General features: G+C 38.7%; 2 protein-coding genes across 2 annotated transcripts; both read left to right on the forward strand.

Moving 5' to 3' along the window:
- Positions 1-2459: 2459 nt before the first annotated feature.
- LOC117822048 (collagen alpha-1(XX) chain-like) lies at positions 2460-4660 on the forward strand. The gene is made up of 4 exons (XM_034696657.1): positions 2460-2526; positions 4215-4250; positions 4373-4439; positions 4549-4660. The coding sequence occupies exons 1-4, from the start codon at positions 2467-2469 to the stop codon at positions 4614-4616; spliced, it is 231 nt and encodes a 76-aa protein (XP_034552548.1). The 5' UTR covers positions 2460-2466; the 3' UTR covers positions 4617-4660.
- A 2574-nt stretch (positions 4661-7234) lies between these two features.
- Positions 7235-14440, forward strand: dpm1 (dolichyl-phosphate mannosyltransferase subunit 1, catalytic). The gene is made up of 9 exons (XM_034696729.1): positions 7235-7415; positions 7645-7744; positions 9912-9945; positions 10033-10109; positions 11700-11725; positions 11853-11948; positions 12058-12126; positions 12223-12337; positions 13960-14440. Exons 1-9 carry the CDS (start codon positions 7285-7287, stop codon positions 14062-14064), a joined length of 753 nt encoding a protein of 250 aa, XP_034552620.1. The 5' UTR covers positions 7235-7284; the 3' UTR covers positions 14065-14440.
- Positions 14441-18142: the final 3702 nt, after the last annotated feature.

The following is an 18142-nucleotide window of genomic DNA, read 5'->3' on the forward strand; positions in this document are numbered from 1 at the left end:
GTAGTCATGTTCAACCAGAAATGCTGGCAGTGCCTCTGGAGCAGAAAATCTGAGCAGCAAGCATTCCTCGAACACCGTTCCCTGACAGCGCCCTCTCATCAATGTCAGCATTGTCTGCATCATCCTCACTGTCATCAGGGACCGGGACTTCCTCCTCCTCCTTCTCATCTTCATCCAGGATATCACCTGCTGCCACACAGATATTGTGGAGAATACAGCAGGCAGCAACGACCTTTGGGACAAACAAAGGTCGGATCTCCAGGGACCTCAAGAAGATGAAGTGCCAGCGTGTCTTCGGGATGCCAAAGGTGCGCTCTATAATGCCTCCTTGCTCTGGCATGATGCCTGTTGTACCGCTTCAACTTGGCCTGTAAGTCAAAATTCACAGAGAAATTTATGTTGAGTTTTAAAGTCTTTAAACTAACAATTTGCTAAAAAAAAATTCCTTCTCTCATTCCTCATATTTCAAGTTTCAAACAATACTAAACATTTAAAAAAAAAAAAAACTAACAATTTGCTTGTGTGCTTGTGTGTGTGAGAGAGAGAGAGAGCTTACTTGCTATAGGCTGGCGGAATGGGGTCATAATAGCAACAGGATGGTGCAGGCATGGATATCCTCCATCTTCAAGGAGAAAGTACCCATCTGGTGGATACAGGGCCTGGCGGTACATTGGTGATCTGAGCAGGACAAGTGTATCGTGCACTGAGCCTGGATTTCCAATGTACACATCCAGAAATGCGCCCTTTGCATTGCAGATGCCTTGCAACAGAATTGATGGAAACAGTTTTCTGTTATAATAATATTTTCTCTGTGGCTCTGCAGGAGGAACAATTTGGATGTGACACCCATCGATGGCATCAGCCGCATGTCGGAATGCCTCATGGCCAGCAAGGCAGACAAAGCCGGCCCCCACCTCTCCCATCTCCTCTGGCTTGGGGAAATGAATTACTCTATGGAGTGTGGTCATCATTGCCTCCACCAGGTTATTAACAATTCTGCAGACTGTGGCCAAGGGCATAGAAAAGATGTCAGCAGTAACCCTGTAAGAGTCTCCACAGGCAAGCCAGTAGAGTGTAACCAGTAACTCTATGTCACGTCCCCAGCCGTGAGTTTTTTTCTGCATCAGCAGCTTGAAGCTGTCCCTGGACAGCCTGAAGGCTCGTTTCAAGTCAGCTCCAGAGAAGAAACTGGAAAGGATGGGCACATGGGCATTGACTATTGCATATCTTTGCAAGGGACTTTGGTCCTGTTTATAAAAACAAAAGAAAATTATTTTTAGATGTATTTATTTATTAGCATTGATTTGAATAGTTATTATTCATGGTATTTATTACTTGTGTGTTTTTACCACTAAATATTTACTGAACTGTATGTTAATTGATATTTTGTCTGAATTTTTGAATCCTTCCAAAATTAAATTCCCCTTTAACACCTGACCTGTTCAGTAAGGTGTGATAAAGTTTGTGTTTCTGTCAATTCTTGGTACAGTGGCCTGCATGATAACTGTATCATATATAACTCTGACTCCAAATAAAACGTTGAGACATAGTATAGATCAGAAATAAAAACAGAACAATTAACAAACTGTTTTTTACTGTTACTGTTTTTATATTTTTGAAGTTAAAATAAAAGGAGGTAGGGATTTGTTTTACCCTGTAATATTTTATTTGAATGTACAAATAATAAAACATTACAGGGATTATCACCTGAGGTAGACAGGCAAGTCTAGGAAGTGACGTCATGAGTACGCTGCCATTCCAATTGTAGAATGACCGCACTGCGGCCTCCTGTTCTCGGGAGTTTGAACTCCCCAGTCGTTCTCCCAAGTCCGTGCTTCGGCATACTTGGTATTGAGAAACAGCTAGGGTGTCTGCCTCCCGTACCCTGACTGGTAGATGATTCCAAAGGAGAGGGGCCTGATAACTCAATATTTAGATAAATGATGATGGGTGTTTTTATTGCTGTCACATAGACTCACTTACTTTCTCTAAGTTGAATAACATCCTTATTAAAAGTTGAGGGAGTGAATAATAAATGATGATGAACTGAAGTCTTTCTAATGAATGAAGTAGCCTGTGGCTTTTTTATTGATCAATAAAAATGAGCAGATATTTATAGATGGTGTAATAGGCCCATAAAACTCTGGAGTGATACACTTGTATACGTCTGTTATGTGTCCTCAATACAGTATGAGACTCCAGTGTCTTAATATCACAGTTTGAACACTCCTCAGAGTCAAAGCTTAAAGGGGAATGAACCCCCGTTAAATGTAGAACCAGACACATGGTAAAAACCTCAGTTATCCTCCAGACACTCACTCACTCATTCATGATTCCCCAGTGGGTGCATTATCCCCTCAGGAGATCAGGGGCTGGCATCTATGACCGTACATCTATCCATCTGTTGTGTCATTTGTTTTCAGTGCTACACATCAATCTGTTTGTGTTGCACAGGGCTTCCAGGGAATGCCAGGATATCCAGGGCCTGCAGGGGAAAGGGGCCCGTCGGGAATTGTGGGACCTACGGTGAGAAGAGAGGGACAAATAGAGTTACTGATTTCTCATCGCAATCTGTTGTGTACTAAACATTCACAGTAAACATTATATAATAATTCTCACAGACATTATTTGAACAGTAACATTTATAATCCTTCAAATTGAAGATCAAAGGTGAAGCACTGACAATGATAGCAACACAATGAAAATGAAGCTCACAGGCTTCATCAATGCTTCACTGAACATGTCACTGCTTATTTATGTTGATCCTCATGTATCTTTTGTGCAGTGACGGTCCTTGGCCTTCCCTTTTCCCGTCACTTTGGGAGGTGATGTGGTTGTTCCTTACACATATTTGAATACAGAGAGTAATTAAAGTCAAAGTCAAAAGTCAAAGTCTTCTTTATTGTCAAATAAACTGCAGTATGCACTAGACATACTGAGCATTTGATATTGCGTTTCTCTCTCAGACCCTCAGCGTTGATTTGGGGGGAGGGGGGTCAGTGACCGGGTTAAGTCTGTGAAGGGGGCACTATGGGAAAATGGGGCAAAACAGGGAGAGAGTTCAGCATCCTGACCGCCTTGTGGATAAAACTGTCCCTCAGTCTGCTGGTTCTGGCCCGGAGACTGCGTAATTGATGTCCAAAACCGATTTTCCATTTGGGTGATGTTCCCATTTGTAGCGGTGAAAAGAATGTGACTTACATGGTCCAGTTTTGTTCATTCAGCTTGCATGCATGTATGGTAAGAACCGTGTACTCCCTTCACCTTCCAACAAAAGACTATGCCAACCTGCCCTAATTAATACACCTGCAGCCTGTTGCACCAGCTGTGCGTAAGTTCCAACGTAGTTTGAACATAATTTCTCATTTAGGATGGAGTCTATACTCTACTAACATTTTGTGCATTGCACCAGCTGAGATAGTTCCAATATTAGCCTAAGTTATAACTTAATTCTTACACTTAGCTCCTAGTAGGTAGGTAAAGTCTTCCATAGAGTACCGGTTGACATGGCATGTTGTTTTGAAAGGTGGGATGGTTTGGAGGATGAGGAGATACAGAGGGTTCACCCAGCTAGATTATATCGGCAACGCGTTGACCGCAAGAGATTACAGATTACAGATTACATCCTTTGGAAAAATATGATAACCAAGATTTGCTCTCCTGAGTATTAACGTATGTTGTAGTTAATAATTTTACCACTCAATGTCACTGTTACTATAGTTATCACCTTACTATGACACTTTATCAAGACTTACGTACATTGTTGTTGTTCTGCGACAGTAGCAGCAGTTGGCAGAAGTTAATTTCAGCCGTTGTTCAGTTCAGAGACGATTCGGCATGAAAGATAACAATGTAACAACCCCTGCATCAAAATTGGTGCTTTCCTCTGATTGGCTGCTGGAAGTGTAAACGTCATATCTGCGACAATGCTTTTGTTAGTTTGGACGTTACGGTCTACGAGTTAAGATGAACCTTACGTCTCCGTGGTGAAACCAAACAACGACACAACTTCAGTTACAAACTAACTAATTTCAACGTACGGCTTAGTGAGGACTTTACATCCTAACTTAGGACACAACTTATGCACACCTGGTGCAACAGGCTGCAGGTGACCATCAGCAGACATTCAAAAATGTATCACTGTCAAGGAAAACACCGCCATCTAGTGGTTAGCAAAATGCCTAAACAAATGGCTCCTACATTTTTCTTCACAGGGTCTACCAGGGAATAAAGGAGAGCGAGGAGAGAAGGTGGGCTACAGCTTTAAGAATGTTCCCCTACTGTAACACTGACATGGTTTGAAAGTCATCTCTTTCACTCTGTTGATGCACTTTTATAAAATTTAGTTGATTAATCTGCTAATGTCTTACAGGGGGAGCCTCAGTCTATGGCCATGATCTACCAGCTGGTCACCCAAGCCTGTGAGCAGCTGGTCCATAGTAAGTCCACGTGAAAAACATGAACATATATAACATTATTTTAAAATGTAACTCTTTAACTTTAACACAGTCTGGGTGCAAACGCTTGATCTGGAATTTTGTGTTTCAGAGGAAGTTCTGAAGCTCGACAGTTTCATTAATGAGATCAGTCGAAAGCCGACTGGGGCCTCCAGGTGAGCCTGGTAAACCAGGGCCCAGAGGCCTAACTGGTGGCAGGGGTACCCAGGGAAATGTGGGTTCAAGAGCGAGACTGGGCAGGGGTGGATACCCAGGAGAACAGGGTAAGAGTCTCATTGATGGTTTGTTAAATAAAATAATCCACAACTATCAGTGTTGATAAATTGCAGACCTATTTCTGAGGTTTAGGGTCTTATGTGATTATATTTGAAGCTTTAAATCTTTATGATTTGACTCTTCTCTATAGGACAGAGGGATCTGTGGTCATGTTTAAGATCATTAGTATATTGTTTATTATATTTACTGTATACAGTTATTCATGTATGATATTTTATACTATTACTGTTGAAAATTCAGGTTTACAAAGAAAATTAACATGCTGTGTGTGTGTGTGCGTGCGTGCATGCTTGTGCTTGTTCATGTGATGTGATGTCAGAGAGATAGTTATGTTTTCAATAGATGTACGATATTTATTTTATGTTTCATCAATAAACTTTCATTATTTTGTGTCTTACAGAGTGTAAGAGTGAGTGTAGTGATGCTGTATTTCAGCTAACAATTGCTTTATCTATAAGTCATTAGTATGACACTGAATCCATGGAAGCACCAGGGCATCTGATTCCAAATTACTGCTCTGATGAGGAGCCATTATGTTATGGTGCATCCATGAAAAGTGTACTTCTAAGAGCAGCGGAATATTTTGTTAAAGGCTTTCATAACTATGTGAATATGTCGTTGTAACTTTGTTTACAATTTTAACAAACTGTAAAATTAACAAAGTGTATTATTAATAATATATATTTCTCTGAGCGTGAACTGAAATAAGAAACATGCTGCAATTGCATTCACTAGTTCATTTGAACCATTGGCTGTATCTTGTGTAATGTAGGTAATGTGCAACATACTATATTCTATTAAGACCACTGTGGAGGCAGTTCAGTGTCTGATCAGTGATCTTAGAATTTGGGGGACTTGAGCAGAGCCTGATTCACAAAATATCCCTCACTAACAGGTAATATTCTGACAAGAACCAACCAATCAATCAATCAATCAAGCAAGCAAGCAAGCAAGCAAGCTTTACTGATAGAGCACCTTTCATTCAAATACAATTCAAAGTCTTCAGTAAATTTTCAGCGATTGAAAAAAAAACAACTAATAAAATAACATAATATAGAAAGTATAGACTAAGTAGAGACTAATGCACACCAATTACAATCAAATGTATATAAATAAACCACAAAAGGAAATAGCTAGAAATAATTAAATAAAAGATAAAACATCAGTAGTTAAGAGGATTAAAAAAAGTAAAGATAAAAGTCTAAGATAAATAAAAGCACTAAAATGGTAACCTAAATAAAAGCCAGACTAAATAAATTGGTCTTAATTGACTTTAAAAAGTCTCAATATCTTCAGCTCCTCTCGGACAGGCATGCTGATGGTCATATAACGTCATAGTTATTCACCGGAACCTTGTTAAAGGGACAATTGTTTCTCGGTATCTATTTTGAAGCGCACAAAATCGGCTTATAAAGCTGACGTAGGTGGCACTCTGAATTTCCGGTTTTGAAGACATGATTTATAATTTTTCAAAATAAAAACCCGAACAATGTTTGATATCAAATAGTTTAAATCATGTCATAGAAATAATAGAAATAAGTAAAATAGTAGAAACGATCCTCTGAGGAAATCAATAAGCTATTTTAATGATCATGGTTGAATGTGACGTCATTGAGACAGCCAAAAGTTCGCCATAGTGTAGTCATGCATTGTAATTACAAACAAACTTCTCAGTGTTTTTTGTTTTTTTTAAAGATTTGTATTTTATTTGAGTTTTTTTAATTAACAATTACCCATATACACACACATAAATACAAGAATGACAATCCAATACAACTAAACAGTTTGGGTATAGCAATACACAGAAATATAAATGGCTTTGCAGGATGATCGGCAAAAAGAAGTATCATTCCTGTGTGTGTACATTCTGGTATATCTGGATGTACATGATAACCAAACAGCACAAAGAAGATTAAAAAAATTAAAAATAAATAAAAAGCCAAAACTACAACCAACAAACACAGACACAGAATCATGACTAAAACAACACTAAAATAATTAAACAGACAACAAACATGTAATTGTAGTTCAGTTTGAATTAGAGTACTACGCAGCCACAGAGTCTCAGGGTAGAGCAGTATCACCAGAAGTGGGGAGGCTACCATGACTTCATAGATTGGTACTGATTGTGGTGCCATCGGGTTCCAGATGGTAAGGCTGACATTAAAAATTGTCACCCTGTATGTCAACCTTAAGGACAGTCTTTCTAGAGCTGCTAGGCTCCCCAACTAGATAAACCACAGAGCTGGTGCAGGAGCAGTGGGGGCTTTCCAATTTATGACCAGCAGTTTTCTCCCTAGCATGAGAGCAGTTTGGACCCATTCAGCTTTGAGTATGAGTTACATTTTACAGCGCAGTGGGATCACCTAAGACCCTCAGTGATTTTTAATTTGTTTAAAAAAAAATGTCCCATGATGTTTGGTGAAAAGTCTGTACAGTCTAAAACAGTATTTGAATATAGTGACGCTGCTCCTGCTTTTACTTTGAAAATATTACACCGGATGTCGTGTCGCATTGATTCAGCTTCACGTGGAGTTAAAGAACTGTCGCCATGGCGAGCCGGAAAACTTTACAACCAAAACGGGAAAACTCTGACAAATATTCAGTTCTGTTACCAACTTATAACGAAAGGGAGAACCTTCCTCTGATAGTCTGGCTCCTGGTGAAGTATTTCGGGGAGAGGTGAGTTCATTGGAGACATTAAAGCTGCTCGATTAGTGCTAGCTGTTAGCTAATGTTACTGATGAGCTGTCACTAAACCAGAGACACAAACTCTCTGCTCAGCTTTATATCAGGAGTGGTGAGATCAAGATTAATGGAAGTGCTACATATATTTGTGAGTGTTTATGCGTTTCAAAGTCCGCCATCTGAAATGTTCTAAACCATTAATTAAATGTGTTTTTATTTACAGTGGATACGACTACGAGATAATTGTGATTGACGACGGAAGCCCGGATGGGACCTTGGAGGTTGGAGAGCAGCTGCAGAAGATTTATGGAGAGGACAAGATAGTAAGTTAAGAGTTGGTGATGTTCCCAATCAAAGCCAAATGATGGCGCCAAATTCACATCATGTGAACAAGAGAGCCGATATGAAAATATATAGATACAGTGGTGGACAAAACTATTAGTACAGATGTTTCAGATATTTGGTTGAATCAGCCTTTAAAATCCCCATAACATGAATAAATATCTACAAAGTCATCATCATGCTCTATTAACCTGAGATCCATCATGAGGAGATTTAGGTCAGTTACTACAAAAACAAGCTCGGTCTATCTCACTGTCAATGTCCCAGAATCATGTTCCTTCACAGAAGAAGCCAAAGTACCTGTTTGATCATGGTCAGGTGTGATCGTAGTTAAACTGATGGTGATGCAAGAGTAGAAGGCCTCTCCTGATCATTAGGTGATGGTCACAACAGGGTTTTGTCTCTGAGGCCACACCACACTAAGGTATAAATTCAAAGCCTCTAGAAGAAGCATTGAACACATGTTGCTCTCTGAACATGTCTAAGGTGAAGAAGGAGGCTAAGGGTTTGAATAAAGGCCCTTTATGATGCTGACTGGAGTTACCGCTGCACAGCCAGGGACTTGAGATGCAGTCCAAGCAACGTAAAGTACACTTTAGACCACCATGATACCAGCAAGTCACACCAGAACCGCAAGGGGAGAGGTAGAGAAAAGAAACTTTCAGACAGATGAGTGATGCATCTCTAAATGTCAGCCTCAAGAACAGCAGCTTGTTGCACCAGCTGTGCATAAGCTCAAAAGTAGCTTAGTTTGAACATCATTTCTCATTTAGGATGGAGTCTATACTCTACTAACGTTTTGTGCATTGCAACATAAGCCTAAGTTACAACATAATTCTTACACTTAGCTCCTAGAAGGTGTAAAGTCCTCCGTAGAGTACTGGCTGCCATGGTGTGTCATTTTGAAAGATGGGACAATTTGGAGGATGAGGAGATACAGAGGGTTCTCCCAGCTATATTACTTCGGCAACACGTAAACCAAGAGAGATTACATCCGTTGGAAAAATATGATGACCAAGATTTGCACTCCTGAGTGTATGTTGTTGTTGATCATTTTACCACTCAATGTCACATTTATTATACACACACACCGTAGATCAAGGAGTTAGGCTGTAGTTATCACCTTATGACACTTCAAGACATCAAGACTTGCATACTTTACTTTAGTTTGTTTCAGCCGTTGGTCAGTTCTGAGAAGATTCGGCTTGAAAGATTACAATGCATCAAAATTGGTGCTTTCCTCTGATTGGCTGCTGGAAGTGTAAACGTCATCTCTGCTATAATGTTTTATTTAGTTTGGACCAACGGTCTACTAATTAAGATTAACCTTACGTCTCTGTGGTGAAGCCAAACAACAACACAACTTAAGTTACAAACTAACTAGTTTCAACGTACGGTTTAGTTTGGACTTTACACTATAACTTAGGACACAATTTATGCACACCTGGTGCAACAGGCTGCTGGTGACTTAGTGAAAACTGATGGCATCATGGAGAAGAAAGTATACCACAACATCCTGGTGAGGCACAGAGGACCATCTGGGAGTCGTCTTATTGGGCCTGGATTTATTTTCCAAGAGGACAATGACCCGAAACATTCTTCCAACTATTGCTGGAACTACCTGTGACAGAATGAATCTGCTGGAACATGAAAATGAAGGACTAGACCCCTTAAAGTCTGGACCTCAAACCCATCAAGCTAATCTGGGGGGATCTGGAGAATAAACTGGACAGATGTATTAAACATTCAAAGGAAGAGTTGTAGAAGGCATGGGATAACATAAGTGTTGAAGTTCTCAGGACGTATATTGATACTATGTCAGAGAGGTGTGCTGCTGTAAAGCTGCAAAAGATGGACAAACCACATGTTAAAGTTTGGACTCCCTTCATCTGATATTTGTTGTGCTCAGAGCAAACATCTGCATGTTTCATGAACACTGTGAAATGAAATCATGTTTTAGAGGATCAAAAAAGGTCAATATATTCAGATCTGTCAGGTGTTCTAATCCTTTTGGCCACCAATATACCTCAATATCGCCATATGTATTAAATTTAAAGTTCTGACATGATTTGCATTAATCTGCCTTTGCACACTTAGTCCCAGTAAATAATCTCTGTATATTCCTAATCTCTCTTTACTGTCCCTCAGCTTCTACGACCAAGAGCGTCTAAATTAGGCCTCGGTGAGTTGGAAACTTTGTACAAACCTTGAAGTCTTCATTCCAGCAGCCCTTACCAGCCACTGATGCATTTCCTTCTTCTTCCTGAAGGCACTGCCTACATCCACGGCATGAAGCATGCGACCGGGAACTTCATCCTCATAATGGACGCAGATCTGTCCCATCATGTGAGTGGAAATGGTGTCATTGTATGAACTGTGTAGATTTGTGCATGAAGCTAATTAATGTGAAATAAAGCTTAAAGCTGGGGTTGGTAATCAGATTTAGATCCACTTTTTGTATACTGGTTAAAATGATCTTTATGTCCTGATGGTAATCAACACATAATGTGTTCTTAAAAAAGAGGTAAAAAAAAGCTGCTATCTACAGCCGGAGTAAACCTGGGAAAACACCAACCAATCACCGTTTTTGGGTCCCAAAATTTTAAACCAATCAAATCCTGTCCTGCCATTCTTGCCGCCTCCTGTGCGTACATTTCCCCGGCGTGAACTCCAAGTCCTCGTCCCCTGCCTCTGCTTCCCCTGACTCTGCTGACTGCCCCTCTCGCTCAACCTCGGGCCTGTCCCCTCTGACCCGATGAGGTGCTTTGCTCAGGACTGTAGTCCGGATCAGAGTCTAAAAAGCTCTCACCACGGGGGCTCTGACAAGCAAAAGAATTAATGACATTTAGTAAGTCCTACAGAAATGTAGATGTTGTAGCGTAGGGGGTTAGACGGAGTCCTGAGGAAATGCTACATTCAAATTCATGCTAGTTTGCCGAGACTACCAACGCTAGCTTTAAACCCTGTAAAGCCTGAACCATCAAATAATTGTCAGAAAATTCTAATTCTGTATTTATTGGACCTTTTTAAAAAACGAAACAAAAATAATTAAATAGCAATTCTCATATGAGTTTTAATTTGTATCATTATTTGATACGTCAGGAATTTGGTGCATTTTTTTTGCTCGAAGTTTTTATTTTTGAAACAAACTGAAACATAAAAAATAAATGTTTAGCATATTAAACTTTGAGTTTCCCTCAAATTTTTCCCAAAGTAATTGCAAACCTAGAAACCGTTTTTTTACATATTGCATGACAACATCATACATATTCTGTATCTCCTTCACAGCAAAAGAAAAAACGCATGAATTGTATATTTCTTCCCTGAATTGTTCATTTTTTAGTGGAAATCAATGAGCAAAAGACAACAACATTCAATCAGTCATCAATCATCATGATACAGCAGGTTACATATATAAAAATACAATATACATTGTAAATATCTCAATTTTTTACTCTAAGTATACCTGATTATGTCATTTAAACATGTCCTTAAATAATAAAAAGACTGTGTTGCTTTATGGAGTCATGTATGCAATTTAATAAAATTATAATTGACAGGTCTGTAAATAAATGACCTTATATACCTGCTGTATCAATATTGACACACACATTTTTAACATGATGGGACTATAAATGAAGTCATGAAATATTAATTAGTTTTAAATTGCATCAATCCAGTAACTATTCCTCTTGAAGTTTCAGGAACAATTTGAAAGTTTTTTTCATCCAAACTTTTTCAAACTTGGTAAAAATATCCCTGAAAAAACTTGCATGGGATAAGGTTTTTTTTTGAAAGAATATATCACACTGATGATGTAGAGGTCTGAAAAACCGATGTATCAAATATGATACGCTTGGCGTTATAGGGTTTAACTAACATGTCATTTTGGACAGCTTTATAATTGTTTTCTGTGTTGTTTTTTTTTAATTTCAGCCCAAATTCATCCCAGAATTCATTGAGTAAGTGTTTCTCAATCTTTTTACTTACTTAATATTTAAATATTTGAAGTCGTTTTTAATCACAGGGACAGTAATGAGTCCTTGGAGAGGTTTTAAGTGAAGACTTTGTTTTTGTCTGTGTTGTCAGAAAGCAGAGGGAGGGTAATTACGACCTGGTGTCTGGTACTCGATATAAAGGGAATGGCGGCGTGTACGGCTGGGACCTGCGCAGGAAACTCATCAGGTAACTGCAACTCAGCAGCAGTACACAGTCTACAGCTTCCACTGATTTTAAAGGAAAGAGCCTGAGGTCTGATTTCTGTTCTTTCCTTCCGTCTCCTTCTTGCTCACAGTCGGGGGGCCAACTTTTTGACTCAAGTGTTGTTGAGACCCGGCGCTTCAGATCTCACAGGCAGCTTCAGGTGAGTGCTGAAATGAATGCTGCTGAGATAAAACTTGTGAGTGCACGTGGGTGTGCTTTCTTACACACTCCTGCTGCTTGTGCTCTCTGTCTTCAGGTTGTATAAGAAGGAGGTGCTGGAGAGTCTGATGAAGCGCTGCGTTTCTAAGGGGTACGTCTTCCAGATGGAGATGATCATCCGCGCCCGACAGCTCAACTACACGATTGGAGAAGTGAGGATTAATCTCATTAGTTCTTCCCTTCACCTATTCACATTGTTTATTACAATTTAATGGAAGGACTATTTGATGAGTATAGATACATCCTCACCCAGAATCCACTTTAATACACCTGCTCAACACAATTCCACCTGTAAGAACTAGAAAGGTGTGAGTGCGGGGCACCTGTTTAGCTCGGTTGATAGAGCATGTGCCCCATATACAGAGCATAGACTGTATAAATAATGGACATAGTATCTGTGACCTCACCCATCTGTTACTGATTTGGAGGCCAATCGTCCGCGGGAGCCATATTGGAAATGTGAAACTCAACATAACTTCTGTCGAGCGATTGTGACGTAAAGAGGCGGGCTTTGAGCCTCTTAGCCAACAGCTACAGTGTTCCCGCCTGTCAATCAAGTCAGCTGTGTCTCTCATTGGAAGACTCGTATCTAAATATCTTCGAAATTGCTGCGTTATGAAAAAATTTTACCCCATACAGTGTGTGCTGATAGAGAAATGAGCTATCCAGACTACACTCGTCTTTTGAACCAGACTGTAAACATGTTTATTTCTGCTGTTAGGTTAACTTCTTTGAATTGGTGTGTATGAGGTTTCTGGTACTTCTGGAGCCAGCCTCAAGCAGATCCTTGATGAACTGCAGTTTTTGGCACTTCTGCATTGAACTCATATTTTAAGACCAGAGTTTGCCGCTTGTTCACACCTCATTCATACACTGATGCCAGAGGCTGCTATATTAAAAAACCATCAGTATTTATTCATTCAGGGGCAGTTTAGGGTTAAGTGTCTTGCGCAAGGACACTTCAGCACGGGACCGGGGATGGAACGCCTAACTGACTCCACCACTGAGCCACAGCTGCCCTTCAGAGCCACACATAGACTCTTTAAATGTGGACTAAATCAACAAGTCAACCCTGGACGGTATATAAAGATCTAGTTTAATTTTGTGCATTTTACACAAGGTCAAGAAAAAAGTAATAATAATGATAACATATTTATTTATCACGCACTTTACATTTGGAACAAATCTCAAAGTGCTACAGGGCATAATAAAAGGGCAGTAAGAATAAAAACAGGGTTAAAAAAACAAACAGTAAGATGCAGACACTTGTTAAAGACACTGTAGTTGAATAAAAACAAGTAAAAGCAGCAGGGAAGGTCAGACAAAAACTAGGGATAAAACCAGGGAAATAAAAACTAGGGAAATGCCCTCTGATGTAGGAACGTTTTTAGTTCCTTTTTAAAAGAGTCGGTGGTCTGTGGTGCTCTCAGGTGGTCGGGGAGAGCATTCCACAGTCTCGGGGCAGCGGAGGAAAAAGCCTGGTCTCCCATATTGCTGAGTCTGGTGCGAGGGTAGTGGAGGCGGTTAGTGCTGGTGGAGCGGAGGGTTCTTGTAGTGGTTTGTGGGTGTAGCAGTCGCTGATGTTTGACTTCAGGCCTGGACTAGATTTAAAGATTTACGTACATTTTTTAAATTAGTGGGGTCAGGACTAGTTGAAGAACTTAGTCCAATGGTCCTCTTTTTTTTCACAAGAGGTGCCAATTAAAGAATATCTCTACAAGACACATTATCAACCCTAACTATTCCTCTCTCTTCTTCCTTCTCCTATCAACAGGTGCCCATTTCTTTTGTGGATCGGGTTTATGGAGAGTCCAAACTTGGAGGGAACGAGATCGTGTCGTTTGCGAAAGGACTGCTCACACTATTCGCCACGACATGATCACTGATTGGACACGGCACAGTCTCATTGTATCTCTTTTATATTACAGTTACTGTCTTGAACAAAGTAGTGTGATCAGAGTTTTGTAGCCGGGGAGAAGCTCAACCTGTGGATGGTCAGAGAGCGACGTGATGAAGATTGACGAGAGACGTTAAGCACTAAATCTATGATGACTTTCTGAAGACCTGCTGAAGACACATGGTGCTTTACATTCCATCATCATGTTGGTTAGTTTTTAACACAGCACATAGTTTGTCATCATTCCTGCAGACAGCAGACTGAATGCTGTGAGCACAGTTGTCAGATGGGTTTAAATACATGTTTGTTTGCTTTAACTGTATAAAGTCATTGTATAAAATAAACAGATTGTATTGTTGCTCTGCTTGGTTTCTTTTTTTTTTTTAAATCACTTGAACCCAAAACTGGCTACAGAGAATAACCAGCTTCCACTAATGATGATTGTTGATCGAGGACAGACCTGTAACAAAGGGTTAGAAATTCATGAGCTGTCGGTCTAACGGATCTGCAAAGAATACTTATAGATCGTGATCATTTCTACCACCATGGAAATGTAAACTCATCACGGGGATACTCAACAACCTTGTAACACGTGAGGTAAATGTGAAAGTTCTTTAAAGGCTGAATGCAGCCAAATGTCAGGTGTTCCACTGAAACCTGGAATGATCTGTGCTGCAGCAGCAGCAGAAGTCAACAGTAAGAGCAGTGAGCTTCACCTTGGGGTACTCGGGAGCTCAGTTTAAAGGCCTGATAATTTCACATTAAAGCTAAATCTTTTACTTAAAACAAGAAAATATGAGGCAACTCTGTGCCCCACATACTCACTATGGACTCCTGTTCAATATCACAATACAAATTACACACACTTTAATCCCCTGTGTAATATTTCAATAACCATGTGCAATATTGTAATTTAATCTGTAACCAAATGTATTATGTTCTTGTGCCCTCTGGTTTTGGCACATTTATGTATGTCTTTGAGTAATACTTTTATACTTTTCTTTGCAAAGTAGTATTTTTATTTAGAATTTTGAATACAATGTAGGTTTCTATATTTATGGCCCTCACTGTGTTGTTGTGAAGTAGCAGTGTTCCAATCACCACATCAAATTCCTTGTGTGTGCGAGCTCACATGACAATAAAGCTTTCTTGATTCTTGAAACTTGAATACAGAGGCTGTAGTCCTCATCGCAGCAACCACAGGCTAGACCATTCACTGCATGACTTCCCCCTCTCTCTGCTCCCCACATTTCCTGTCTCTCTCCAGCTTTCCAATTCAATAAAGGCAAGCACTACCAAAAACAAAGCAATTTCATTTCATCACAAACCCATTGCAACTTTAAAATCATAGAGTTATTATTAAACTGTTCTTAACATTTAATTTAATCTAATTTAATTTGAGTTTATTTGATTAGGACAATGCACATTAATCAACATTTCAACAGTATGCCTCGATGTTAATATGCCGGAGTTTGCACAATAGCTAAATTTCATCCGTAGTCCTAAGGCAGGTACTCACATAAAACATAAACCAACAAGTTTTAAAACTACAGGATGTCACAAAACAGGAGAGAAAAGATCACTCTTTCATTTTTAAACTCTGTATCTGCAGGGGGAAGTGGTTTCTTAAGAATTTGGTTTTGTGCCATGACATATTTGATCTTAAAAGATAAGGAACTTTTTGCAATAATACATACAACATACAGAGGCTACAGTCCTCGTCGCAGGGGTCACTGGTTCGATTCCCGGCCGGTTGCCCACTTCCTGCATGTCTTCCCCCGCTCTCTACTCCCAACATTTCCTGTCTATCTTCAGCTGTCCTATCCAATAAAGGCAAAAAGGCCAAAAATATAACTTAAAAAAAAAGTGCTTTACAAATAGGAAAGAAACTAAAAGACAATAAAAGAGAAATTTGAGGAAAATAATGAAAAAGAATAAAATAATAAAAAAAACAATAACCTGCATGGAGGTGACAAGAAGAAGACATGACAGAAAAGAAGATTAAAAAAAAGGTTAAGACAAGCGGTAAAGCTAGAACAATGTTGGAATACTAAAAACAACAAAATCTAAAATATTAAAACAATAAAAATATCAGAAATATCAAACCTGAAAATGATATAGAATAAAAAGAATAAAGAGTACAAACCTGCCAGTAATACTGCCTGACAAAAAACACAACATCTGACATAAAATAGACAGAAGTTTAACATTACAGTTTAACATTACAGTTTTCTCCTTAAATAAATGGTGATGTCATTTGAATGATGGATTACTGGCTAGAGACATGTGCTAAGGCCAAGAAAGCTCAGGACGTATTTGATGTTTTATGATGGTTTGTGTTTTATGTTAGAGTATTTGAAAATTTTGAACCTTGTCACCATAAAGTGACATCTTTAGGTGTTTGCTTATAACATGATTCATTTATTTTTATTTGTTTATTTTTATTTTTTCATTTCAAAGAACCATGCATATTAATTACCACTTCTGTAAATATGCCAGATATAGCCAAAAGGCTAGTTTACATCCATAGTCCCTTGCCAGATGTTAAAAAGGCTCCCTAAAAAGATCAAGATAAAAAAAAAAAAAAGAAAGTAAAAGAAAATGAAAATAAGAAGGGAGACTATTTCCTAATAGTCCCATAAATTTTATATTTGCTCCACAGGGGAAAATTATAAGATATTTTCTTTTGTAGTCTGTTGTTTTATTTTATTTTATTTTTCTGATATATTTTTTTTATTTGATTTAATGGATTGATTTTATTTTATTTGAATTATATTTTTATTTATTAAGTAATATCACTTTCTTCTATCTTGTTTTAGTCTTGTATCATTTTATTTGTTGCTGTTGTTTTCTGTCTCTGTTCTTTTGTGAAGCACTTTGGGCTGCAAGCTTGAATGTATGAAAGGTGCTACATAAATAAAAAAAGAGTTGAGTTGTATTGTAGGTTGATGATGAGGGTGATGCTGGTGATGGGGGGTGTGGATAGAGAAGGACATACTTACCCAAGGAGGCAAGGCAAGGCAGCTTTATTTGTATAGCACATTTCATATACAAGGGCAATTCAATGTGCTTTACATTAACACATTAAAAGCATTGGAAACATTCAGACAAGCAAAAAAGAGCACAATTAAAATGACAAATATAATAAAACATAGAAAAGAAAAGGAAAATTACAAATATATTAAATGTTGCATTTAAAACAAGTTAAAATAAGCTAAGATAGGAAGGCAGTAGCAAATAAAAAAGTCTTTGATTTAAAAGAGGTCTAGAGTTGGAGCGGACCTACAGCTTTCAGGCAGTTCCAATCCTCTGACAGTAGATGTAGTTTCATAATGAATGAAGGGCCTCTGGGTCTGCCTCCATCAGGCCCAGTACAGGTGGATAGCCCAGGCACAGCGCCGCCTACCGTTGGGCCCAGGGCCGACCCATGGCATAGGCAGTATAGGCAAATGCTAGAGGCGCCGGCCTTTCATAGGGGGCGCCGTTGTTCCCTAAATTAGGTGAGGAAGAAAATTTGAAGATAATAGGAAAAATAGTTAAATTAATAAAATTTGGGGTGAAATTTGCGGAATGATGCCAGTATCTTGGCCAGATCTCCCTTGGAAAAGAGATCTTTGATCTCAATATGACCAACCTGGTTAAATAAGGGTAAAATTAAAAAATTAAAAAAATTAAAATGAATACATTTAAAAGCTTGTGATTCACATTTGGTTTTTAAGAAAATGGTTTGCAAAGCAGTTTTGAAGGTCTATAAGTGTTCATCATTTACCTGTTTTATTTTTTTAATTTTTTATTTACACTTTGGAAACTGTTAGCTTAATTAGATAGAAAATGTAAGCTAGGCTTAAATGAGCATTTTGCTTCTGCCTTTTCAGTCATCACTTAATACATGACTGTTGCTTTGTTGAAAGTGTCTGTACTGTGAAAATTATTGTGTTATATAATGACTGAATAAATGCTACTATGATTGCATTATGTATTTTGAAATTATATAATGTGTCCTGGTAAATGTCAGTGTTATGACCATTAATGTTCTTTTAGAGGTCATTTGTATTTTAAA

The sequence above is a fragment of the Notolabrus celidotus genome, chromosome 11 (genome assembly GCF_009762535.1).
Source record: "Notolabrus celidotus isolate fNotCel1 chromosome 11, fNotCel1.pri, whole genome shotgun sequence".
NCBI classification, from domain to species: Eukaryota; Metazoa; Chordata; class Actinopteri; order Labriformes; family Labridae; genus Notolabrus; species Notolabrus celidotus.

What these genes read in the sequence shown, in the direction of transcription:
- LOC117822048 (XM_034696657.1), top strand. Translation starts at nt 2,467, where the DNA reads ATGCCAGGATATCCAGGGCCTGCAGGGGAAAGGGGCCCGTCGGGAATT. An exon ending in CGGGAATTGTGGGACCTACG is followed by an intron (nt 2,527 to 4,214) that starts GTGAGAAGAGAG and finishes TTTTCTTCACAG; the next exon opens with GGTCTACCAGGGAATAAAGG. An exon ending in AAGGAGAGCGAGGAGAGAAG is followed by an intron (nt 4,251 to 4,372) that starts GTGGGCTACAGC and finishes AATGTCTTACAG; the next exon opens with GGGGAGCCTCAGTCTATGGC.
- dpm1 (XM_034696729.1), top strand. Translation starts at nt 7,285, where the DNA reads ATGGCGAGCCGGAAAACTTTACAACCAAAACGGGAAAACTCTGACAAA. An exon ending in AGCGTCTAAATTAGGCCTCG is followed by an intron (nt 9,946 to 10,032) that starts GTGAGTTGGAAA and finishes TTCTTCCTGAAG; the next exon opens with GCACTGCCTACATCCACGGC. An exon ending in CTGCGCAGGAAACTCATCAG is followed by an intron (nt 11,949 to 12,057) that starts GTAACTGCAACT and finishes TCTTGCTCACAG; the next exon opens with TCGGGGGGCCAACTTTTTGA.